General features: G+C 52.4%; 1 protein-coding gene across 2 annotated transcripts in view; it reads right to left on the bottom strand.

The window, feature by feature from the left end:
* DPP7 (dipeptidyl peptidase 7) overlaps positions 1-15194 on the bottom strand; it is a 28670-nt gene extending 13476 nt beyond the window's left edge. The window contains exons 1-8 of one of the 2 annotated variants that reach the window (XM_082068004.1): positions 14455-15194; positions 14127-14240; positions 10700-10839; positions 9829-9992; positions 7562-7697; positions 3279-3360; positions 1490-1656; positions 274-334 (exon numbers count right to left, since the gene is read on the bottom strand). In XM_082068004.1, the coding sequence (XP_081924130.1) occupies positions 274-334; positions 1490-1656; positions 3279-3360; positions 7562-7697; positions 9829-9992; positions 10700-10839; positions 14127-14240; positions 14455-14524 (934 nt within the window). In that variant the 5' untranslated portion in view covers positions 14525-15194. Of the gene's footprint in view, positions 1-273; positions 335-1489; positions 1657-3278; positions 3361-7561; positions 7698-9828; positions 9993-10699; positions 10840-11539; positions 13102-14126; positions 14241-14454 lie in introns of those variants that run through there. The other variant, XM_082068005.1, reaches the window with a different exon arrangement.
* Between the last annotated feature and the right edge of the window lie 7073 nt (positions 15195-22267).

The raw sequence follows: 22267 nt of genomic DNA, 5'->3' as shown, positions 1-22267 counted from the left end.
GAAGTCCACATCTCACAGACAATAAACGGGTTAAGGGGCTGCAACGGCTGAAAAACCTGATGAGGGTAAGTCTGGAAAGGTGACAATGAACCCATGGGCCACCTCAGGACATCCCGGCAGACAAAGCCAATACGGAGCAAAATGTCCCCATGGGAGATGGAGTCACAGCAGCTCCCAGGACACCCAACCCACCACAGGGCAATGGCTCTGCTTACGGGGGCTTCTGGGATAGAGCGCGTGAGATAAGAGACAAAACTGATACTACTGACTCACCAACAAGAGCAGCCAGGCCTCGGATTGGGTCTGTGTGGGCAAGGATTTGGTCACAGCCGACCTGGATGGGACACATAACAAGTAAATTGTAGGCAGTTAACAGTCTCGACTCCACAGAAGGGCTAAGCTGGAAGATTCATTCAAATTATCACACATTTTGTGGTGCAGCAGCTTTCCAAGGGCCTAATGCAAGAGGTTGTTTTGATTGTCTGTTTGTTTTCCTCCCTTTTAGCAACAAAATACATAGAGACAAGGAGACAGGGCCAGGACAAACAGTTCCCTTACCGAGTTAGGCAGCTGTGGAGAGGCCACAGTGATACACAACAGTTCCTACTTCGTACAGTCAGAACATTTCAATGCCCTCCTCAAGGGAGGGTAGAAAAATGATTTCCATCTCACAGGTTGTTAAGCTGCATGCCCAGTGGAGCCAGGGACAGCAGCTCCTGGCTCCCAGTGCAGCGCAGCCCCTACGAACTCCTGCACAGGATGCATCTTGCTCCGGGTAGGACTCAAACCATAACTGCCACAAGGCCAGAGGCAGGTCGCGTCCCACCGGCGTGGTGAGCGGCAGCACCAGCCCGACCGCGCTCCAGAGCAGAGAACTGCAACAGCAGCTGCTGATCTGGGTTCAGAGCTGGGACCTCCAAAAGCAGCTGCTGTCTGAGAAATCTTTGTCACCATGAAGAACCAGGTCCCTTCCCACAATTTGCCATCTCTGTCTTTCTTGAAAGTTTACAGGTTTTCCAGTCCCACAGCAGCAGACATTTCTCTGCATTATATTCTTCCTAGGCAATACTTAGAAAGCATCCTAATTTTTAGATCTCTATCCCTACCAACTAAGAAAAAGACATTTATGAAATAGTGTTGAGGTGGGCTACAACAAAACTACATTTTTTTAAAAGCTATAGGCTTTTAGTGTTTCAAAGCTGAAGTCAACAAGTTTGCACAGGCGTTTGTGTCTAAAGTAAAGGCAGAGCAGGGCAGGAGCGGCTCCAGCAAACCCTCCTGACGAGCCCTACAGGAATGCACTGCAAACACAGCATTCCCCTCACAGAGGAGTTTAAAAGGTGTAGGTTCACTGTGAGAGTGGAAGTGCCGAACATCCACCACTAACCCCGTGTCGCCATCACCGATGCGTGTCTGGCCGTACCCGGCCTGCGCAGCCCCCACCGGGTGCACGTCTGAAACGGAGACTCGCTCGTGGCCTGGTCCTCACCTTCACTGGGTTGGCAGGGAGGTGGCCCATGAAATCGGTTTTGTACGGGTAGTCCATCATGGCCATCATGGTGAAGGCGTTTCTAGCAAACCCAAAAAGTTGGTAAACATCCTCCTTGGTAGAGACCTTATTGCACGTGGCCATTTTGCTGCTGATTTCATCATAGGCTGCAGAAGGAAGGAAAACAAAAAGGCACAAACTTCAACAGAGGAAAATAATACCAGGCTTCAGCACCTTGTTTCACTCAGGCATAAGGAGATGCTGTAACACACAGATAAGGTTTCTAGTGGGAAGGACACGTTACATCTGAATTTGCACACACGTGGTTATTCAGGCACAGCTCCCGGTGCAGCCTCAGGGCCTGACGTGGCCCGTGGCCCAGGGGCTGCCCCTCCCAGAGCCACCGACACCCCCAGGAGTGCCGGAGGAGTCCGCACCCCAGAGAGCAGCAGTCCTGCTGGCACAGCACCCAGAGCAGCTCGGTGTCCTGCGCTGCCTCCCGCTGCGCTGCGCCCTGCAGGGCCGCGTCCCCAGCCAAGCTCTCACACAGGGCACAGCACACAGGTCCCAGTGCGATTCAACAGCTGGAAGAACTGTCAGCAAAACAAAACGAGCTCCCTGGGAGATGGGTGCATTTGCAGTAAGACTTGCCAAGTAAGAACAGTCCTCACAAAGTCACAAAAAACTCCTGAAACTTCAGGTCAGCTGGAGTCAGGAAATTTATCTTAGAAGAGATTCCTTCAAGCTGCACTCATATACCTTTGAATTTCTGCTGGGGAAACACACTCCATTTCCATTCCCCACGTTTTGGAGTTGCAGTTCCTGTCTGTCCCTGTGCGACCCTACAAGCTCCCATCGCAGCCCGGCTGTCTGCACTTGGAAACACAAGGTCTGGGACCTGCACTCACTCGAGGGCCTAAGCTTTAAATAATCCCACCTTATCCATCCCGTTGCAGACAGTGTGGCCCCAGACGGACCTTGAAGACGTTGGCTATTTAACGGTAACGTATTTCCTGCTTTGACCCAAAGCTAAATGAGGTTTTGGACCCCTGGCTCCTCTGGGCAATGGCAGGAGCAGCCCCTGCAGCAAGGCAGCCGGAGCGGCTGTCGCAAGCACACAGACCCTGCCCCGCAGCACCACAGCACAAACCAGGCCTGGAGATGGAGCACGAGCCCACCGCGACGGTTCCAACACCACGCAGGGCTCCCGGGAGACACTGCAATATCTAGTCTGGCCTACCTGGGAGACATCCCAGAGGTTTTCATCGGTCCCTGTCCTTGACATCACCTAACTGTCCACAGGTGGGGACGAAGGAGACCGTGATGGCTGCTTTGAGACCTACACTGCTTTCCAAATATTTCTCAGATAAGTCCAGTGAGCTGAGCCATGCAGCTGTCACACCCACCTGAAGAGTTGTCAATGGTGTGGGTGTTGAGGACAAATATCTGGTGAAACATGAGGCTTTGCCAGCATAAAATGACAGCGGTTTGCACCCGCAGGTGTTTTTGTACTTGTGCAGAAAACGTGGTTTCATTAACGCTGTACAAGCTTCCACAGAGATGCATTCATCTTGGTGTCAGTTACTGATTTTAATGCTAACTGAAACTGCTCACTAAATGAAAAATCAATCATGCAAGCAGAAAAAGGCAGGCAGGTGGGCATTTGCATTGATTCAGCTGAACCATCTGAAAACGTAGCTGAAGTAAAACCAAACCAGTGTTTCTCCAGACGGCCGGGCCTGCCCGCTGGCTGCCCTTGGGAAGCCGTCTCAGGGCTGGTTCTCCTCACCTCCACGCAGGAACAGATCCTTGATCTGCTGGAAGGCTTTGCGGACAGCTGGGACGCAGCCTGGGCTGGACTTGTCGAAATCCTAAAGGGACAGAAAAGACACAGGATCAGGGTTGCACAGAGATCCGTGTGGAGGCTACAGCGGGAAGAACTGCCTGAAGTGCCAGGAGGTGACACAGGTTACTGCCCATGGTCAGAACCTCATCTGCATCTCCAGGAGCAGTGACGCCAGCGCTTCTGCCTTGTCCTCCAGGCAACCAGCACGTCCCAGCAGTGACAGCAGCGCTGACAACCAGCACGTCCCAGCAGTGACACCAGCACCGACAACCAGCACGTCCCAGCAGTGACAGCAGTGCTGACAACCAGCATGTCCCAGCAGTGACACCAGCGCTGACAACCAGCACGTCCCAGCAGTGACAGCAGTGCTGACAACCAGCACGTCCCAGCAGTGACAGCAGCGCCGACAACCAGCACGTCCCAGCAGTGACAGCAGTGCTGACAACCAGCACGTCCCAGCAGTGACAGCAGCACTGACAACCAGCATGTCCCAGCAGTGACAGCAGCACCGACAACCAGCACGTCCCAGCAGTGACAGCAGCACCGACAACCAGCACGTCCCAGCAGTGACAGCAGCACCGACAACCAGCACGTCCCAGCAGTGACAGCAGTGCTGACAACCAGCACGTCCCAGCAGTGACACCAGCAGTGACAGCAGCGCTGACAACCAGCACGTCCCAGCAGTGACACCAGCAGTGACAGCAGCGCTGACAACCAGCACGTCCCAGCAGATGCCAGCAGTCTGCACTGCTCACACCAGCAGCAGCTGTGTCCCCAGGCCATGGGATGAGCTGGTGGGCACAACACTCTGCATTTAGTGCAGCCGTTAGACTGGACATGAAGCAGCAAGCAGACACATCAGCCAGGATGTGGGAAGAGCACACCAGGCTGCTACGCCCAAAAGATTTTTTTTTTTAATTTTTATAATTATTATTTTTTGTTTTTCAACACACAACAGCGTCCTTCCATCTGCACTCTGCCTGTGGGAAGGAGCTGTGGAGAGGTCAGTTATACACGGAGGGCAGAGAGCTGGCTTGGGAACCCAGACCTGCTTTCCCTAGGCTCGCCGGTGACCTGCCAGCTGGCCAAGAAGGCCATGTCCTTTTTCTCGGGAAAAACATCACTGATCCTGAAAAAGCAGTTATGGTGTGTTTGAAGAGCTATGGCTGGTTATGCTGGAGAACAAGTTGCGCCTGTCACTAAGGGGTCTAGCAATCCAAACTGTTTCTCTTCTGTCAGATAACAAGTCAGGTTCAGATCTGCTGGCAAACCATGCTTTGTAATAATAAGAATTATTAGGGCTCTTTTAAGGTTCCTTTGCCTTGCTAGAGCAATGGTTAAGTAATGACAAATCACTAGTTAAGCCTTTTTCTCACAAAGACCCAACCTCTTTAACTGGCCATCCATTTAGGGAGTTCCAAATCTCCTTCTGGATGCACTTACTGATCTTCATCTACTAATGGCTCTAATTGGAGTGTGGGGATGGATCAGCCTGGGACAGAGGAGCAGGTCTGCCCTGGCTACTGCAACAGCTGAGCTCCCGTGAGGCAGCGCTGGGCTGCTGCCCTGCCTGCCCCCCCAGGAACCACCACCCGTTCTGTCCTCACCTGCTGAGGAACCACCACCCGTTCTGTCCTCACCTGCTGAGGAACCACCATCTGTTCTATTCTCACCTGCTGAGGAACCACCACCCGTTCCGTCCTCACCTGCTGAGGAACCACCACCCGTTCTGTCCTCACCTGCTGAGGAACCACCACCCGTTCCGTTCTCACCTGCTGAGGAACCACCACCCGTTCTGTCCTCACCTGCTGAGGAACCACCACCCGTTCTGTCCTCACCTGCTGAGGAACCACCACCCGTTCCGTTCTCACTTGCTGAGGAACCACCACCCACCCCAGTCTCCCCTGCAGACCCAGGACCAGTTCAGTGGAGCTATTGCAGAAGCAGAGGCAGGAGGCATTACAGCCGTTCCAAGGAAAGCTGTTCTCCCTCCAGACTGCCAGCTTTACTCTTTTGAATCCCACCTTATCCAGATGTCTGAACTGATCTGAAGGTAATGGCCTGAGCAGCTCCTGCCTTATGGGAAGCACCAGCTGGATCGCTGGGCTGAGGCCAATTGTCTGAGGTTCAACAAGGCCAAGTGCTGGGTCCTGCACCTGGGTCACAACAACCCCATGAACGCTGCAGCTGGGGAAGAGCGGCTGGAAAGTGCCCGGTGGAAAAGGACCTGGGGGTGTTGGTGACAGGGGCTGAACATGAGCCAGCGTGTGCCCAGGTGGCCAAGAGGCCACCAGCATCCTGGCTGGTACCAGGAATGGTGTGGCCAGCAGGACTAGGGAAGTGATTGTGTCACTGTACTCGGCACTGGTGAGGCCAAACCTTGAATCCTGGGGTCAGTTTGGGGCCCCAAATCATAAGAAGGACATTGAAATACTGGAGAGAGTGCAGAGGAGGGAACGGAGCTGGTGAGGGGCTGGAGCACAAGTGTGATGGAGCGGCTGAGGGACCTGGGGGGTTCAGCTGGAGAACAGGAGCTGAGGGGAGACCTTCTGATCTCTGAACTGCCTGAAAGGAGCTTGGAGCCAGGGGGGTCGGGCTCTGCTCCCCAGAAACAAGTGACAGGATGAGAGGAAATGGCCTCAGGTTGCACCAGGGGAGATTTAGATTGGATATTAGGAAAAAATTCTTCCCGGAAAGGGTTGTCAGGCACTGGAACAGGCTGCCCAGGGCAGTGGTGGAGTCACCATCCCTGGAGGGGTTTAAAAGGCGTTTAGACGAGGTTATTAGGGACATGGGTTAGTGCCAGAGTCAGGTTAGGTTATGGTTGGACTTGATGATCCCGAGGGTCTCTTCCAGCTGAAATGATTCTATGATTCTATGTGTTGTATTCACACAGGGGCTTTCTGCCTGCAGCAGGTAGGGCAGTGGGCATATATAACCTGGTCTTACACAAATGCCTTATGCAATATCGGGTTTCTGCCCTTTGCTCACTTGCCCTGTGACCTGGAGGCTTATGAAGTGAGCTGGAAAAGGTCAGCAGAAGTCACAGAGAAAGCTGCTTTGAGACAACGCACTGTGACTCAGAGAAGAGAGAGCTCCTGCAATGACTCATGAAGGGTTTGTGTCTTCATTAGTTTTAACAGCTCCCAGGGGTTGTCTCACCAAGAGGAACAACTGAATTCAGATTTATGTGAACACACTGAATGAGGAAGGAACTACTTTGACAACAACACAAAGTGCTTGGTTTCCCAGCACAGAGGTCGGCTTAGCACTGCAGCCAGAGCATATTTTAAAATCAACTGGAAAGGTTTTTTCACGTGTAAAGGTCCAAGCCCTAATTTCAGGGGTGTGTTAATGACTCACAGTATATTCACATCTGAAGCAAGACAGAGCTCTCAGCTGGAAAGGGCTTCTGAGAAGGAATCGGCTTCAACCAGGGGAGCATTCCCACTGCAGGACCCGTTAGACAATTAAGTACTATCACATTTTTTGTTTTAAAACATGTAATTTGAAGATTAGATGTCTTTTATTCTCTTATACAGTTAGAGTTTCTAATACTATTGTGTTTGTTTTCATACGATAGTATCTTCTTTACACTTACCGGTAATGCTATCTGTCTTGTAAGTCTCTGCATTGAAGTAAGGTTTTCATATATGTAAATAAGAGCTAAAAGACCACAAATTTCATACACAGGTAGTTCATGCAAAGCCACCCGTGTCAGCCCAATCTAGAAACTCGTGTTGAAAAGAAGCAAAACAGACACTATCACAAGATTTCAGTACTACCAGGTAGTACATTTCCTTATAAACCAAGTCAGTTCTAAGCAATAACACCTTCCTCTGGGTATTGACATCAGTGCAAAATACAGCATCTGGGGAGAGAATTTGAAGAATAAGTTTCCCAAAGGGGGTTCAGCCAGCCACAAAGGAAAACTTGCAGGCTGTAATACGATCAAGTCACTAGAAATGGGGAAGTGAATCCTTAGTGGTACTGAAATGCTGGAACTGAGTTGTGCGGCTCAACAGACCAGCACCTTTGGGCCCGGTGCCACAGCTACGGCAGAGCTCAGCATCACAGCTGCTGCTGCTCCTTCCAGCTTCCCATTCAGCTGCATTCTCTGCCCAGCACTGACACTGTGAAGAAATATGTTTAAACACATGGAAAAGGAAAAACACCCAGCCTCCTTAAAGGAAAAAAAAATGCTCCTCAAAAGAGATACTACTTACTGCTGTTACATCTCTGAAGAACTGCGTGGGGTCTCCAAGCCCAGCCACAGACAGCAGAGGGGCACTGGCAGCTAATGCTCCCGACACGATGTTTGGGTACTTCATCCTCATGTAAGCACTCAGCATTCCTCCGTAGCTGCCACAGGAGAGACAAGAGACTTATTAATATTTCCTCTAACAGACACCTTATAACATGGTAACTTGAAAGTTCAGGCCAGCATTCACAGGCTCACCTAACCCAAGACAACAACAAGTTTATGCATAGCTAGCCAATGCCATCCTCACGTGAAAAGATCCAGTTCTGGGCAGCGGGCAGCACACAATGTGTTCTTACTGCCCTCTGCTCAAGCCAGCGCCGGTGGGAACACAGCAGCTCTGTTTTCTTCTGCAGCCAAACACAAATCCTGCCTGAGGATCTAACTGCCCCATCCGGAGGGTGCCCCGAGAGCTCCAGCGCAGAACCCAGTGGGGCTCAAGTGAAGCTCTTCAATGCGGGAAGGAGACACGTTTTGCAGACAGGATTATAAAGAGTAGCCAGGCTTTTTGCATAGGGTGCCTGAACACTACAGAACATGCAGCCCTCCCTAGTGCTGCGAAGTGGAGAGTATCCCCCAAATAACAGCTGCATAGATGATCAGCACTGGTGGAGGGAAGGGAAGACATTAACATATACCACAAAAAAACCTCAAAGACACCTTGGTGTCACAATGTGCAGGTATATTAAGGGTTGCTAGAAAAAGACAAAGGGACAAAATTCATTCATATGAACACCTCATTAATATTTATAAATATATAAAGGGTGAGTGTCAGGAGGATGGAGCCAGGCTCTTCTGGTGACAACCAGTGACAGGACAAGGGGCAATGGGTGCAAACTGGAACACAGGAGGTTCCACTTAAACATGAGAAGAAACTTGTTCCTGGTGAGGGTGGCAGAGCCTGGCCCAGGCTGCCCAGGGGGGTTGTGGAGTCTCCTTCTCTGCAGACATTCCAACCCGCCTGGACACCTTCCTGTGTAACCTCATCTGGGTGTTCCTGCTCCATGGGGGGATTGCACGGGATGAGCTTTCCAGGGCCCTTCCAGTCCCTGACATTCTGTGACTGTGTGATATGCTGATGTTTGTGGAGTTACTCTATGGTCACTCCTGGGGGTGGCAAATGACATCCCCAAAACGCAGGTAACGCCCAGTCTGACTTTAAGCTTCCAGGTATTCAAGTCTCCCTCCCCACCACTTCAAGTGGTTGCAGTAAATATCATTTCCATATCACCCACATGTAAAGAAATATGCATTTCTCTAACCCTGGTCTTGGAAACAGGCATTAGTTGAAGCCTATTACAAGTAATTTCAGGTTAAAGTTTGGCAAAGTTATAAGCAACAGAAGAGGGCTCTTATTCCTGCCATGGGGAATGCTGTGCTGCTCCGGCACGGCTGTGTGGCCGTGTTCTTCACGTGGGTTTAGTGCTGTGTGGGGCTGCTGTGGACTGTATGCTGATTTACACGACGCAGGCTGTCTGAGCCCCGGCCCCAGGACAGCTCCGGCCCTGCCGACACCGCTGCTGGCCCAGCAGCCACAGCACAGACACCCCCGAGATCAACAGGCCCAGCACCAGCACCGTCAGCTGGAAGCTTAATGACAAGTGTCAGCTCCAGCGCTTGTTCGCTCACTGCAGCCCAGGTAGAAGCCCTGCCCTCAGTGGAAGCCTTTTAAAGGGAAGCGCTGCTCTGCTGTAAGTGTGGGGAGCCACTCAAGGGACAAGGACATCGCACCAGCGCATCTTGGAGCTGCAGCACAGCAAGCGCTTTAGGGAAGGATTTCTGCTGGGAAGCCAGGAGCAACCAAGCAGCAGGTTGGAGAGCAGAATTATAAAGAAGCCTGCAAGGAAAATGGGTGGATGTTGCTAAAGAAGCTGTGTTTAGTAAAATGCTGGGTAGCCCCTGGAAAGAATATTCCACCAATTTTTAGTTTTCTGTATTTCCATTGTAAAATGTTCTTATTGTGCAGGAGAAATTTCTTGTTTTCTGAAGATCTGGCTGACATACACTGAAGATGCCCAGAAACATCCAGTCAGTGGTGCTTCCCCAAAGCAATCACAACCAACACTAATTCTTCACGGGAGAGCTGACTGGGAGCTGGTGATGAGCTCTGGGGAGCTCAGGCACAGGTGGATCTGCTCTCTATCCCAGAGTGTAAAGCTCAGCCTTTACAACTTGCTTGAGAGCCAAACAGATCTATGAGAACAGAGATGGGAAGGAGCGCACAACCCTTACCTGCCTCCAAAAGCAATGACAGGACAGTCCGCAGCACCGTACTGCTGCTTAAGCTCAGTAATTAGCACTGCATAGTCAGCGAGGGCTTGTTCCACGGTGAGCAGACCGGTGTTCTTCGGCTGCATTGACTCAAGTCCAAATGGGAGAGACTTCCCATAGTACCTCTGAAAGGAAAGACAGATGCTGCGGAAACGCTGCTGTCCACGTCTGGGTCTTCTCTGTTCTCACTACAGAACTGGGATAAGTGTGTACAAACAGGAACGATAACAGCACGCATGGTGTCCTCCAGTTTGTAACTGAGGAAGTGCTTTGTCTCCTGCGTCTGATAAACAGAGACTTTCAGGTCATACCCTGGAGAGGACGGACACTCCATGACAAGTTCAGTGGCTGCCAAGTGGGCCCTTGGCGTGTGTCTCCCTCATGTGTCTCTCTCCTGAAACCCCCAGCTAGAAAAGGGAACAGGGTAATCTCTTCATGCATAAGTTATGGAATAGCAGATTTAATAGAGTGGTGTGGGAAAGGTTGCCTTGGGACTTCGCAGGCTAGAGAGACTAAATATTATCCAAACAAAATAGCTTTCTAGTCCAGTGAGGAGTTCAAGGCCTGTGGAAACTCCCAACAAAAGCGCTGTTCTAAAGGAAATACACGGTGGTGTAGGTTGTACTGGAACAGCAGTCTGCGTCCTGCACTGCTGGTAGGCATAGGAAAAAACTTCAGAAGCCACGGTTACGTACAAAGCTGCTACCGTGACAGCAGCTGTACTGCAGCTTCACAGCAAGAGCTGTTAGTATTTTTCCAGACCTACAGAAAGCTGAATTTGGTAATACTGAACATGACAAGACTCTATAGTATGCATGACTAAAATACTCACATGCTCAGCAAAAATCACAAGCGCTTGCTGTTCCTCTGCTAATTCAAATATGAAGTCGGAGTTCTGAGCAAAATTCCAGATGTCACCTTCATTGCCAGTATAGAAAAAGATGGGTCCAAATCCTTTCTTCCAGAACTTTGCTGAGATAATAGACAGAAGAAAGTTAAACCCAAACCCAACCAAGCCAAAAACCCACCACCAAAACAAAACCACACATGATCATGGAATGAGGCTACTGTTGGTGAGGTTGGGCAGGAGCTTAACAAGGAAGAGCACTGTGAACAGGCTCATCCCTAAGACCCAAGCCAGGGCACGAAGGTGTCAGAAAGGCCAGGCAAGAGAAATCTCTCATTTGAGTGGGGTAAATAAGAGCTTCCATGAGATCAGCACATGGCCAGGAACTTCCACTTCTGCCTTAAAATTGCCTCAAGTTCTGCAAGGCATTTGGAAACAGTTGCCCCCCAGAAGAGCAATTTCCTACTTACATACGCTTTTCAGCCCAACTCATCCCAAACCACTTTTCCCCCGGAACGGATGTCAGGGAATCGCCTGCATCTCCCCGCTGCCCCTGCTCTGATGTGTAACGCAGAGCCGAGCTGCAGATCACAGATGGCAGAATGGTTTGGGTTGGAAAGGGCCTTCAAAGATCATCCAGCTCAAGCCCCTTCCCACGGGGACACCTTCCCCATCCAGCCTGACTTCAAACGCTTCCACAATGAGGCCTCCACAGCTTCTCTGGGCAGTGTCTCGCCATCCTCATCATAAAAAATGTCTTCTTTACATCCAATCCAAATCCACCCTCAGTTTAAAACCATCACCCCTTGTCCTGTCACTACTGGCCTTGGTAAAACATATCTCTCCATCTTTCTCCTTTAAGTCCGGAAAGGCCGGACTGAGCACCCCAGCTCTCTCAGCCTGTCCCCAGCAGAGCTGCTCCAGCCTCGGGTCATTCCTGGGGCTCCTCTGGCCGCTCTCCAGCAGCTCCATGTGTGTCCTGTGCTGAGCACCCAGAGCTGGACCAGCACTGCAGGGGGGTCTCACAGAGCTGGGCAGAGGGGCAGAATCCCCCAAACCTGCTGCTCCCAGGGCTGGGGATGCAGCCCAGGATATGCTGCTGCTGCTGCTATATCTTATATATGTAACACACACATATATATTTATCATATGACATAACACATATATACATGATGACATATGATGTGCTTCACCCTCTGATTTGTTTATAACTGAAGGGAAATTGTGCCTGGCAGGACAAGCTGTCTGATGATACAAGCACTTGCTTATCTAACAAATAGTTGCTTTAATGCTTGCTGACTTTAACAAACATTTGATTTTAGCTTATCTTAAACTGCACAGGAATTAAGGGGGATAATAAATAGCTTTGTTCACCGACAGACCCCAGACCATCAGTTAAATGCTGATTTCAACGCATTGCCACATCATCCACAGGGACCCGCCAACAGTGGTTGCCCTATGGACATGTCACACAAGGCTATTGCTATTAACAGAGATATGTGAATTTAATTCTTGGTATTCTCAACACTGACTTGCCAAAGCAGGATCTGGCTTGGAAATGGGTTTGAAACCTTTAGTGAGCAAAACTGCTGCTCTTTGTTAACAAAGATCCTGCCTGTGTTGCATTTGCTCCGGGTACCAGGTAGGAAACTCAAGTGCTGTCTTTACTCCGGCTTTTTGTCTGAAATACTTCGTGGCTCCTGCAGTAAACAACCATTTGTAGGAGCCAAAACCAAACTATATGGGTTGCTTAAAAAGGTGTCTATTTTTATACTGAAATCCTGGGGAACTGCCAGCTAACCTCCAGACAGTCAGATGCCTGGTTGTGAAATAACAGTCTCCTTCAAGTTCCCACTGATAATGTGAAAAGTCTCATATTGCACAAGAAGCAGTAGAGGTGAATGGAACTTCTCACAGGATTTTTGAGCAAGAAATTATTTGCAAACCAGCAGAAATTTGATCTTCATGTTTTGTTTCTCAGAAACATCACTGGGCTCTGCCCAGGACACACAGACAAAACACTTTAAAAAGAAAACCAAAGTCGTGAAATGCGGCACAACTAGGTGATCCTGAAGCTCTGTTCAAAAATGGCCACTTAATCGGTGACATTTCAGCCCTGAGCACGCTATCAAAAGTCACCGGTGTTCCCTGTCTCTGGGCTGAACTGATCCAGGGATTCACGCCTGGTGAAACGTCTGTGAGCGGGTGCTGGACAAGCTGCAGAGAGCGGGCGATGTGAAGGGAGCCGGCGCGTGTGCAGCCCCGCTGGGCCGCTCCGCGCTGCTGCTGCTCACAGCTCCGGCCTTGTTCTCTCCCGGGTTCCTCTGAGCAGGCAGGACTGGAAAACACGCAACAGGTCACAGGCTGCTCAGCCGAGCCTCCTCTCCCTGTCCGGTGCACAGAAGATAACTAGTTATTTGGCTAGAAAGAAAGGAGGACGCTGCCGGCTCCTTGCTGGGCGCCCTCATTGTTCAGCACAGCTTAAGCTATCTAAAGGTGCAGGGCTTTAAATAATGCAAAACCCTGACCCAAGAGCAGTTATCTTCACTCCTTAGAATGACGGGTACACAGCGTAATGTTGAGGTCACTATTTGTTTTTCCTGCAGCATTAAGAGCACTGAGCTGCACTTGTAAGAGATGCTGAAGAGAAGCTGCTGAATTAACGTACACTGTGATTAAGTTACAAAAGTGTACCCATCATTAACCAATCGATATGAGATCAATGCTTTCTGACCACCTGCAAAACGAGGGGATATTTTTCAAGTTTTAGATCCTTCTGCATGACAAGAGGGAGACAGAAGATTAAGTGATACATTGTTTAGAAGCAGAGTGCTTAGTTTATATTTAACTAATAATTAATAGATGTATTGTAAGTAAGAAACGAAACAATTACAACTAACATCATTAATCGTTTCTTAGTATAGATGTACTGTATGTCAAAATTTTCAAAAGTTGTAATGCATATGTAATAATTATGTGAATATGAGCAATGCAAGAGCGTTCAGTCTTGGGGGCACTTATGGAGGATGATCCCCAGAGTTCCCCAGCGCTGATAAAACAAAGAATGCCGCTTAACAGTAGAACTGACTCTGCTGTTCAGTCTGTTTCTCCGTGTCAGTGCTGTGGCCACCTGCAGACACGCTCGCCCAGAGCCAGCCCTGTGAGCCTCACACAGCCGCTGCTCTGCGTGCGTTCTTGCTGCAGAGGTCAGTCCCGCACCCGCGGCCAGAGCGGCAGACCGGGGGAGGACACGGTGACACCGAGCGACAGGCGCCCGGCTCACGCCGGCTCCTGGCAGCGCTGAGCACACAGCGGGGGCTCTGTGCGCGCGCGGGAGCGGGTGACACAGACAGCGAGGCCCCGGCAGAGCCGCGCGGGCTGGGAGCGGCTCGGCAGCCAGCCCAGGACCCACCTGAGAGCAGGAACCGCTGCGGGAAGGTCTCGCTGCCGTCGGGCTCGAACCTGAAGTGGTCCCGCACCTGCGGGAAGAACTGCTCCTGCAGGCCGGGCCCCGCCGGCCCGGCAGCTGGAGCGGAACAGTCACCACACGGAAACCGGCAACCGGCCCGGCCCGGCAACCGGGCCCAGCACCCCCCGGCTGGCTGGGGGCTCCCGCCCAGGGAGGCCGGTTCGAGGCCCCGTCGGGGGCCCAGGGAGGCCGGTTGGAGGGTCCCGCTCCGGGCTCGGCCCCGGGCGGCCCGTGAGTCCCGCGGCAGGGCGGGGCGGTTCGGGGCACCCACCGGGAGCGGCAGCGGCCGCCGGCAGCAGCAGCGGCGGGAGGAGCAGCAGCAGCGGGCACCGCGTTCCCATGGCAGCTGCCAGCGCGCGGACCGTGCTCCCGCGTGCGAACTCCGGGCAGCTGGTCACATGATCTCCGGAGCAGCGGCATCACGTGGCGACCTGCCTCCCCGTCACGTGACTACGTGAGGGCCATGTCTACCGAGGCGCCGCTATGTTGCCTAATGTGGCAGCGGACGGGCGGCTCCTCGGCACGGGCCGGGCCGGACGTCGCCTCCTGGGCCCCTTGCGGGTGCAGGGGGTCGGGGCTGGGGCAGAGCTGTGTCCGCGGGTCCGTGTGTCCGGGGGTCCGTGTGTCCGCGGGTCCGCTAAATTAATGTACACTGTGATTAAGTTACCAAAGACGTGCCCATCATTAACCAATCGATACGAGATCGATGCTTTCTGACCACCTGCAAAACGAGGGGACATTTTTCAAGTTTTAGATCCTTCTGCAGGACAAGAGGGAGACAAGGTGAACACATGGTTTAGAAGTGGAGTGCTTAGTTTATGTTTAACTAATAATTAGTAGGTGTATTGTGAGTAAGAAACTAAACAATTATAACTAACACAATTATTTTTAGTATAGATGTATGTAAAAATTTTCAAAAATTGTAATGCATATGTAATAATTATGAGAATATGAGCAATGCAAGAGTGTTCAGTCTTGGGGGCACTTATGGAGGAAGATCCCCAGAGTTCCCCAGCGCTGATAAAACAAAGAATGCCGCTTAACAGTAGAACTGACTCTGCTGTTCAGTCTATTTATTTCACCTTTGCAAGGACAGATGGTGGCACCTCAGGTGTGCTCCGTGATGTTTTGAGTGAGAAGGAAGAGCTGAGGAGGTGCGAAAGCCCAGACAGCGCGGGGCACGGCTGCTGGGCTCAGCACCCCGCGGGGGGCGGGGAGGGGATGTGGCACCGGAGGAAACGGGGGGATCTGCTGGGGGGTTGTCGGCTCGTGTCCACCTCTCTGGGGAGGAGCGGTGGGTGAGGGAGCAGCTGAGGGCTGGGGGATGCTCCTCACTCTGGGCACAACGTGTGTGGTGAGAACAGATCCCATCCCCATGGCGGTGACACGCTGGCAGTGACACGCTGGTGGTGATGCACTGGCGGTCACGCACTGGTGGTGACACGCTGGTGGTGACACACTGGTGGTGAAGCACTGGCAGTGACACGCTGGTGGTGAAGCACTGGCGGTGATGCACTGGCGGTGACGCACTGGTGGTGAAGCGCTGGCGGTGACACGCTGGCGGTGATGCGCTGGCGGTGACGCGCTGGCGGTGACGCGTGGTGACGCGCTGGCGGTGACGCACTGACAGTGATGCACTGGTGGTGACGCACTGACAGTGATGCACTGGTGGTGACGCACTGGTGGTGGCGCACTGGCGGTGACGCGCTGGCGGTGAAGCACTGGCGGTGACGCGCTGGTGGTGACGCACTGGCGGTGACTCACTGGCGGTGACGCACTGGCGGTGACACACTGGTGGTGACGCACTGGTGGTGATGCACTGGTGGTGATGCACTGGTGGCCCTCGGGTTGGGCAGACTGGGAAGAGAGAATCTTACGCTGCTCTGAGAGCAGCATGAAGTTGTTTAATGGGTGATTTCTCTAGGTTTTTGGTTCCAGAGATACTGCTGGTTCCTCAGCAACTACCCCAAAGAGCCCGTGGCCCTGAAGGAAAAGGGGGATGGAGAAGGTCACACTTCACACTGTGCAGGGCTGGACCTGACAGCGCGGCTGAGCTGACTCAGCAGCACCTGGGATCTGGCTTGATCTTGTGATGCCAAGTGCTGTGTAAACGTGCAAAAAAGGGCCTGGTTTTACCCCAAAGGGTCAGTACATTGTCAGCTTATTCAAAATGTTGCAGACAATTTAAAAGATGTCTGTGAATATCCCCGAAGTTTATATTTTACAAGGAAGGGTTTTAGCTCCCTGAAGGCCAAAGGAGCTGTTACGGGAGGATTTAAAGTGTCTGGTCATGGGCGGGATGCTGCAGGAGCATTTTCACATCTGTGTTACCGTCTGCAGCCACACAGAGGCAACAGCAGCGTGAGAGATCGGCCTGGGCCAGGCGGGCACAGGATTGAAAAACAGGCAGAAGTCAGATCTGGCCTGTCTGACATGGTGGGAGGACAGCAGCAGGACGTGATGAAGGGACAGCAGCAGGACGTGATGAAGGGACAGCAGCAGGACATGATGGAAGGACAACAGCAGGACGTGATGAAGGGACAGCAGCAGGACATGACGGAGGGACAGCAGCAGGACATGACGGAGGGACAGCAGCAGGACATGATGGGAGGACAACAGCAGGACGTGATGAAGGGACAGCAGCAGGACATGACGGAGGGACAGCAGCAGGACGTGATGTAGGGACAGCAGCAGGACATGATGAAGGGACAGCAGCAGGACATGATGTAGGGACAGCAGCAGGACATGACGGAGGGACAGCAGCAGGACATGATGGGAGGACAGCAGCAGGACATGACGGAGGGACAGCAGCAGGACATGATGGGAGGACAGCAGCAGGACATGATGGGAGGACAGCAGCAGGACATGATGGGAGGACAACAGCAGGACGTGATGAAGGGACAGCAGCAGGACATGATGGGAGGACAGCAGCAGGACATGATGAAGGGACAGTGCCAGACTCCCAGGACACACGAATGTCTGGCCAGGGCTTCTTGAGGGCTGATTTGTGTACTTGGGTTCCCACCTGAGGAGATAGAGAGATGCTGCCTATTTCTTGTCTGAAACTTGTGTAAGATTTATGCCTTATGAATTTAATAGAATTAAAATATTATACTCAGAGGACTTCTGAGCAGTGTTTCAATTATGTTATTTTTTAAAAAATCAATTTCTTGCACTCCCAGGTTTGTGCTTTCAGTCAAATAGCTTTATAATTAAGACTTTGAAGTCCCAGATTTTTTAAGAGCTGTTGTTTTAAAAACAGTTTCAGCTCGATGCTCCTGAACAGGTTTATTTCTGCAAAGGATGAAGCTCAGGCAACTTTCTTCCCGTCTCCCCAGAGAGAAGGCGGCTGTGACACAGGAGGCTCTTCACTTTATGAACCACTGGAGAGCTGGCAGACTTGCGTTGGTTTAAAATGTGAACTGATACAAAGGAAACTAAACATACTAACAGGAAATTATTTGATGTTGCAGTGGAGAGGAAAGGCTGTAACTGCTCCTTGGAGTGGGTCCTATATGGACTCAGGGTTGTGCTGCATGGACCAGGATTAAGATCTTGTTTTTAGACTACTGCTTATCTAAATTTGGTCCCAAAGAGCTTTGCAGATTTAGGCTCCTAGAAATGGCTGTGAGGTGTGTAATCCAGGGCTTAGGGGAAGAAGAAAGGATTTGTACTCATTGCCAAGCGGTACAAAGAGGTTAGGGAAATCCGTGAGGTGATACGGGCAAAGGCATTCGTCCTGGGCTGAGGAAAAGGTTTTTTCACCAAAGCCTTTTGTGTTAACCGATCCTAATAAAATAATGCCTTTTAGAAGGCTGTTAGTATCTTCAGAAGTGAAAATACTTGCTGCTGGATAGGACAAAGAGCCGAAGCCTTGCCAAGATCTGAACAGAAAGAAATAGTCTGGTTTTGTCCTTCTCCTGTCAATAATATTAAACTCATCCAAAGACACTAAACCAAGAAGGCGAGTCCTTCCCTGATGGCACTTTCTGACTGTCGGCTCTGGGCAGCTCCAGCTGGACGTGTTCCTTCCAACCCTGCTTGGTCGGATCCTTGGCCTCGGTGGTATGAGAGAACAGGGGGTGTTTGGAGTGACCTCTGGACCCAGACAGCACCATCCTGTATCTCTAGACTGCCTTTGTATTTTGTCTGCTCGTTTAAAATAATGTAAATCCTTGCTCCATCTGTCTGGGTTAACTGCTCCTACGGTCCTGTTCTGTGAAAGCAGAGAGATCGGGCACCTGTCCTGTCTGAACTGAGCAGCATGTCTTGTTCTAATAGCCCGTGGCACTCCCGTTGTCTGTGTCAGCTGAAGAACGACCAGTCTAAAGGTCTGGTGGTCCTAGTGGGCAGGATGGAAACACACTGATAGTAGGAAGAGGGGTTAAGCATATAGTGGGTTATAAACAGCCGTGCACGTAGTAACTGTGGGATGCAGGATCTATGTATCTTCACTTACAAAAATTCCCAGAGCTCCTTTGGATCAAGCAATGCCCGTGACAGGCTGGACGGTGCTGCGGGGCCGGGGGCTCTGGGCAGCACTGGAGCTGCTGGAAGCTCGGCTCCCTGCTGAGCCGTGAGCCACGCTGAGAGCGAGCGCATTCAGCGCCCACCCCGTGGCTCCGGAGCGGTGCCCAGATGAGAGTCCTGGCTCCTCTGCCCCGCTCTGCTCCCTCTGCTCCCCACGGTGCTTCTCTTACAGCGCGGAGCAGCATCAAGACTTGGAGCAGACTCTCTGAGAGCGCGGACCTTGTGTATTTGGACACTGCGTCCTCCCTTGCTCACAGCTGACAGTCTTGGAACATCCCTGGGACAAAAAAAAAATGCAGGTTCATTTTGGAAGAGATCCCTACACTTGAGTGTGCGGAGCAGTGGAGAAAAATACAGGAGATGGTGGTCAAGGATTGAGAGAGGGGAGCACTGGACATCGGTCTGTGTACTTCTGAGGCCAAAGAGGCAGCGTGGGTGGGAAGCTGGCCCTGTAACGGCAGAAAGGCCGAGGTTACCTGACGACTTGGTCAGAGCTCGGAGAGGGGGGCACCCCCTCCCTGATCAGGTGCTTGTCACGGTGCCTCCCAGGTGTGGGTTTGAGGTGTTGGGTGACGAGCAGGACGCAGGAGCTGAAACAGTTGAAAAACAGTTTCCCTTTCCTTCTGTTGAATTAACTTTCTGAGGGATCGGTGTTCAGGTCTGGCTCACGAGATGGCACAGAGGCTGGTGCCAGCGCCGGGGAGGATGCGGCCGTGCCTGTCAGTGGCAGCTGGATTTCTTCTGGATTGCAGAACCCGCACAGCCGTTGCTGTGTGTGCTGGTGAGCGGCGCTGGGGGGAGTGACGGGGTAGCCGTGATGCAGAGGGCTGCAGTGTCTGCCTGGGGGCCTCCTGCAGTGGTTGTGCTTACCCTCGTCTTCTTTTTGACCTGTTGGTGGTCAGAGGAAAGGTTTGGCCTTGTCTTTTGCTGTAAAGCACTGGGCGGATGTTCCCGGGGCCGTGCAAGCAGCTACTTGAGCCGGAGCTCAGCGTGGCGGCCCTGGAGGTATAAAGGATCCGTGTCCTGAGGAGTGCAGCGAGCTGGGAGTTGTGGCGCTGAGCCACGGATCCAGGAGGCACTGTGTGGTTTGTGACAGCTGGGTGACCAAGTGCTAACATCAGTCTTGCCAAAGCAGGATGTGCGTGTGCTGTGTGAAATGGTGTTACACCACCAGCCTTCTGGCAAGGCTTTCAGGAGGTCGGGTTTAGTGGCACCAAGACCTCCATGAGGTGGTTGGTGAGGCGGCTGTGGTGAGGCGGCACACATGGCCGGGCCAGGGCAGCTCTGCTGTCCAGAGCAGCACCGTGCAGGGTGGCGGATCCCCGGCGCTGGGCACCACGGACTCAGGAGGTGCCATGATTGGTGTTCTGGGGTGAACCACATCTGCTAATGGCACCTGGGGACAGGCGGCTGTGGGACCCGCAGCTCCACACTGCAGGGAAGAGGGAGCACAATCTAGAAGGGCCCCCCAGCTGCTGTGTAGCCTGGGCAAAGTGTCAGTGAATACTGGTGAGGGGCTCTGCCACCAGAAATTGCACTTTCACCATTGGCTTTTCTTACCTTGAGCAGTGTGTGCACTGCTGGCAGGTGTTCATCGCTCTGAACTTATTCTGCAAGCGATGCCTCCCAATCCAGTTGGGAACGGGGTATGGTTGGGCTGTGTGTGACAGATCTGGTGGCACTTTGCTGTTGTGGTTTGCAGGAGGACATGGTCCATCCTTGAGTAAGGTTCAGGGATGCCAAAAGCTAAGAGTGATTTTCACAAGCCAGAGAACGGGAACTTGCCCGTGGGCAGGGTGGCTGGGCTGGCAGTGACAGAAGGGCCGTCCCCGCCGCGGGCGGCTCGTCACGCAGAGCAGCTGCTGAGCGCCGTTCTGCAGGCAGGAGAGCTGGGGCAGGGGTCTCCCTGCACTCGCTGCTCCTCCTGGGGTCCAGGCCTCTCCCGTTTCTGCACAGGGTGCAACAGATCCCGTGGCTGGGAACACACCAGGACGCGCGTCTGCCTGTGTTGGGGCTGGCAGGCAGGGACGTTATCAGTCCTCAAGGGTGCTCAAGGACAAGGTCTCGGGGCAGCTGCTGAGGGGTGTGCGTGGCTGGTACAGCTGTGCAGCAAACCGGGGGAGGTGCTGGTGTGGGACGAGACTCAGCGGCAACCTCAGGCTTGTTCAGAGGACCAAAGTGAGCCACGGTGCCTGTGGGGTGACACATCAACCTGATTTTTCCTTCTCTGGGGTATGGGAACGGTTTCTACACACAATTTCTCAAGCTATAAAGTTCCCCCTTCCGGCAGGACCCAATTCTGTGGCGCTTTACTCAGTGTCAACAATCCCCTGGTCATTCCAGGTTGGCAAGAGGAGCTGCTTCAGATTTTTTTGGCAGACCTGGGCAGTCTCTGTGCTGACTGGGGGCTCTCTTCAAGGGTTTCTCTCAGTTGGGAAAGCTGCTATGCTGTTCTTGGTGCCTAAGAAGGTGCAAGCTCCCACCAGCGCCTCTCCCACTGCTGGACCTTCAGGCAGCTGCTCTGGGCTGTGGATTCTCAGCTGTCTGCTACAGGCTGCAGCCCCTCCTGCACTGAGCACAAACAGGGTCTCCCTTCCCCATGTGCTGTTTTCACAAGACCAAGCGCCTCTGAGGCCTTAACTCTTCTGTCAAATGTGGCTGAAATGACAAGCGAGCCCCAAAATCATCCAAGGCAGGACAAGCAGGTGGAAGAAGTTTGATTGCACAAGTCTTTCCTAGAGCAATGAGCACAAAGGGAAGAAATATCTTGCACTACATTGAGTGACCTACAGAGTGAGATCAGGCTGTGCTTTGGAGGACGTGGCCTTCCCGTGAGTCTGGGTCTGCAAACGGAGATGCTTAGACCCATCTCGAGTGTCTTTCTGTTCCTGTATTTGCCCTTGTCTGCAGGCCCAGCTGCGGGTCCCGGAGGTCCCTTACCCAGGGGCTCTCCCAAGATCAGGGCATTCACTGAAATGCACCTGGGCCCCCATCCATCCTCAGCAGAGGGATTTTCATATGGCAGACCTTTTCTGCTGTGCTCTTTTGCAAGTGACAGAGATTCCTCTTCAGGCTGATGCTTTGGGACCAAATCCTGGCTCTGGCTGTCACGCCTATGGCTCTGTCAATGATCTTTCAGCGTCCATCTGCAGAGACCTCCAGCGTTTGGGACAGGCAGCTGTCACCCACCAGTTCCCGATGGGGCAGTCTGGCTGCTGGCTGACTTGGAAATGCCCAGAACCACTTGGTGTCCTGGGCTGGGCTTCAGATGGAAGGCTTAGTACACCCTTTGACCTGTGTTTAATTACTTCAGTGACAGCAGGCACACAGAAAAGAACATCCTTGACAACCTCCCGGGGTCCCTGATGATCCTGAAGTGATTCAAAGCAGAGCTGGAGGAGGGTGTTCGAGCCTCTGTCAGAGCAGAGTTGCTGCCTGGGGGTGCTGCTGGAGCCCCTGCTGTGCCTGGGCCAGCTGGGCTGGGGGAGCTGGGAGGGCTGGGATAGTTTAAGTCTTGCCAGAGGAGAAAAGCACCTGGACAAGAGAAGGAAATT

Source organism: Streptopelia decaocto, assembly GCF_964273445.1.
Source record: "Streptopelia decaocto genome assembly, chromosome: 17".
Lineage (NCBI taxonomy): Eukaryota > Metazoa > Chordata > Aves > Columbiformes > Columbidae > Streptopelia > Streptopelia decaocto.
The sequence above is the reverse complement of the archived record's forward strand: the minus strand, read 5'-3'. Positions and strand labels throughout refer to the sequence as shown.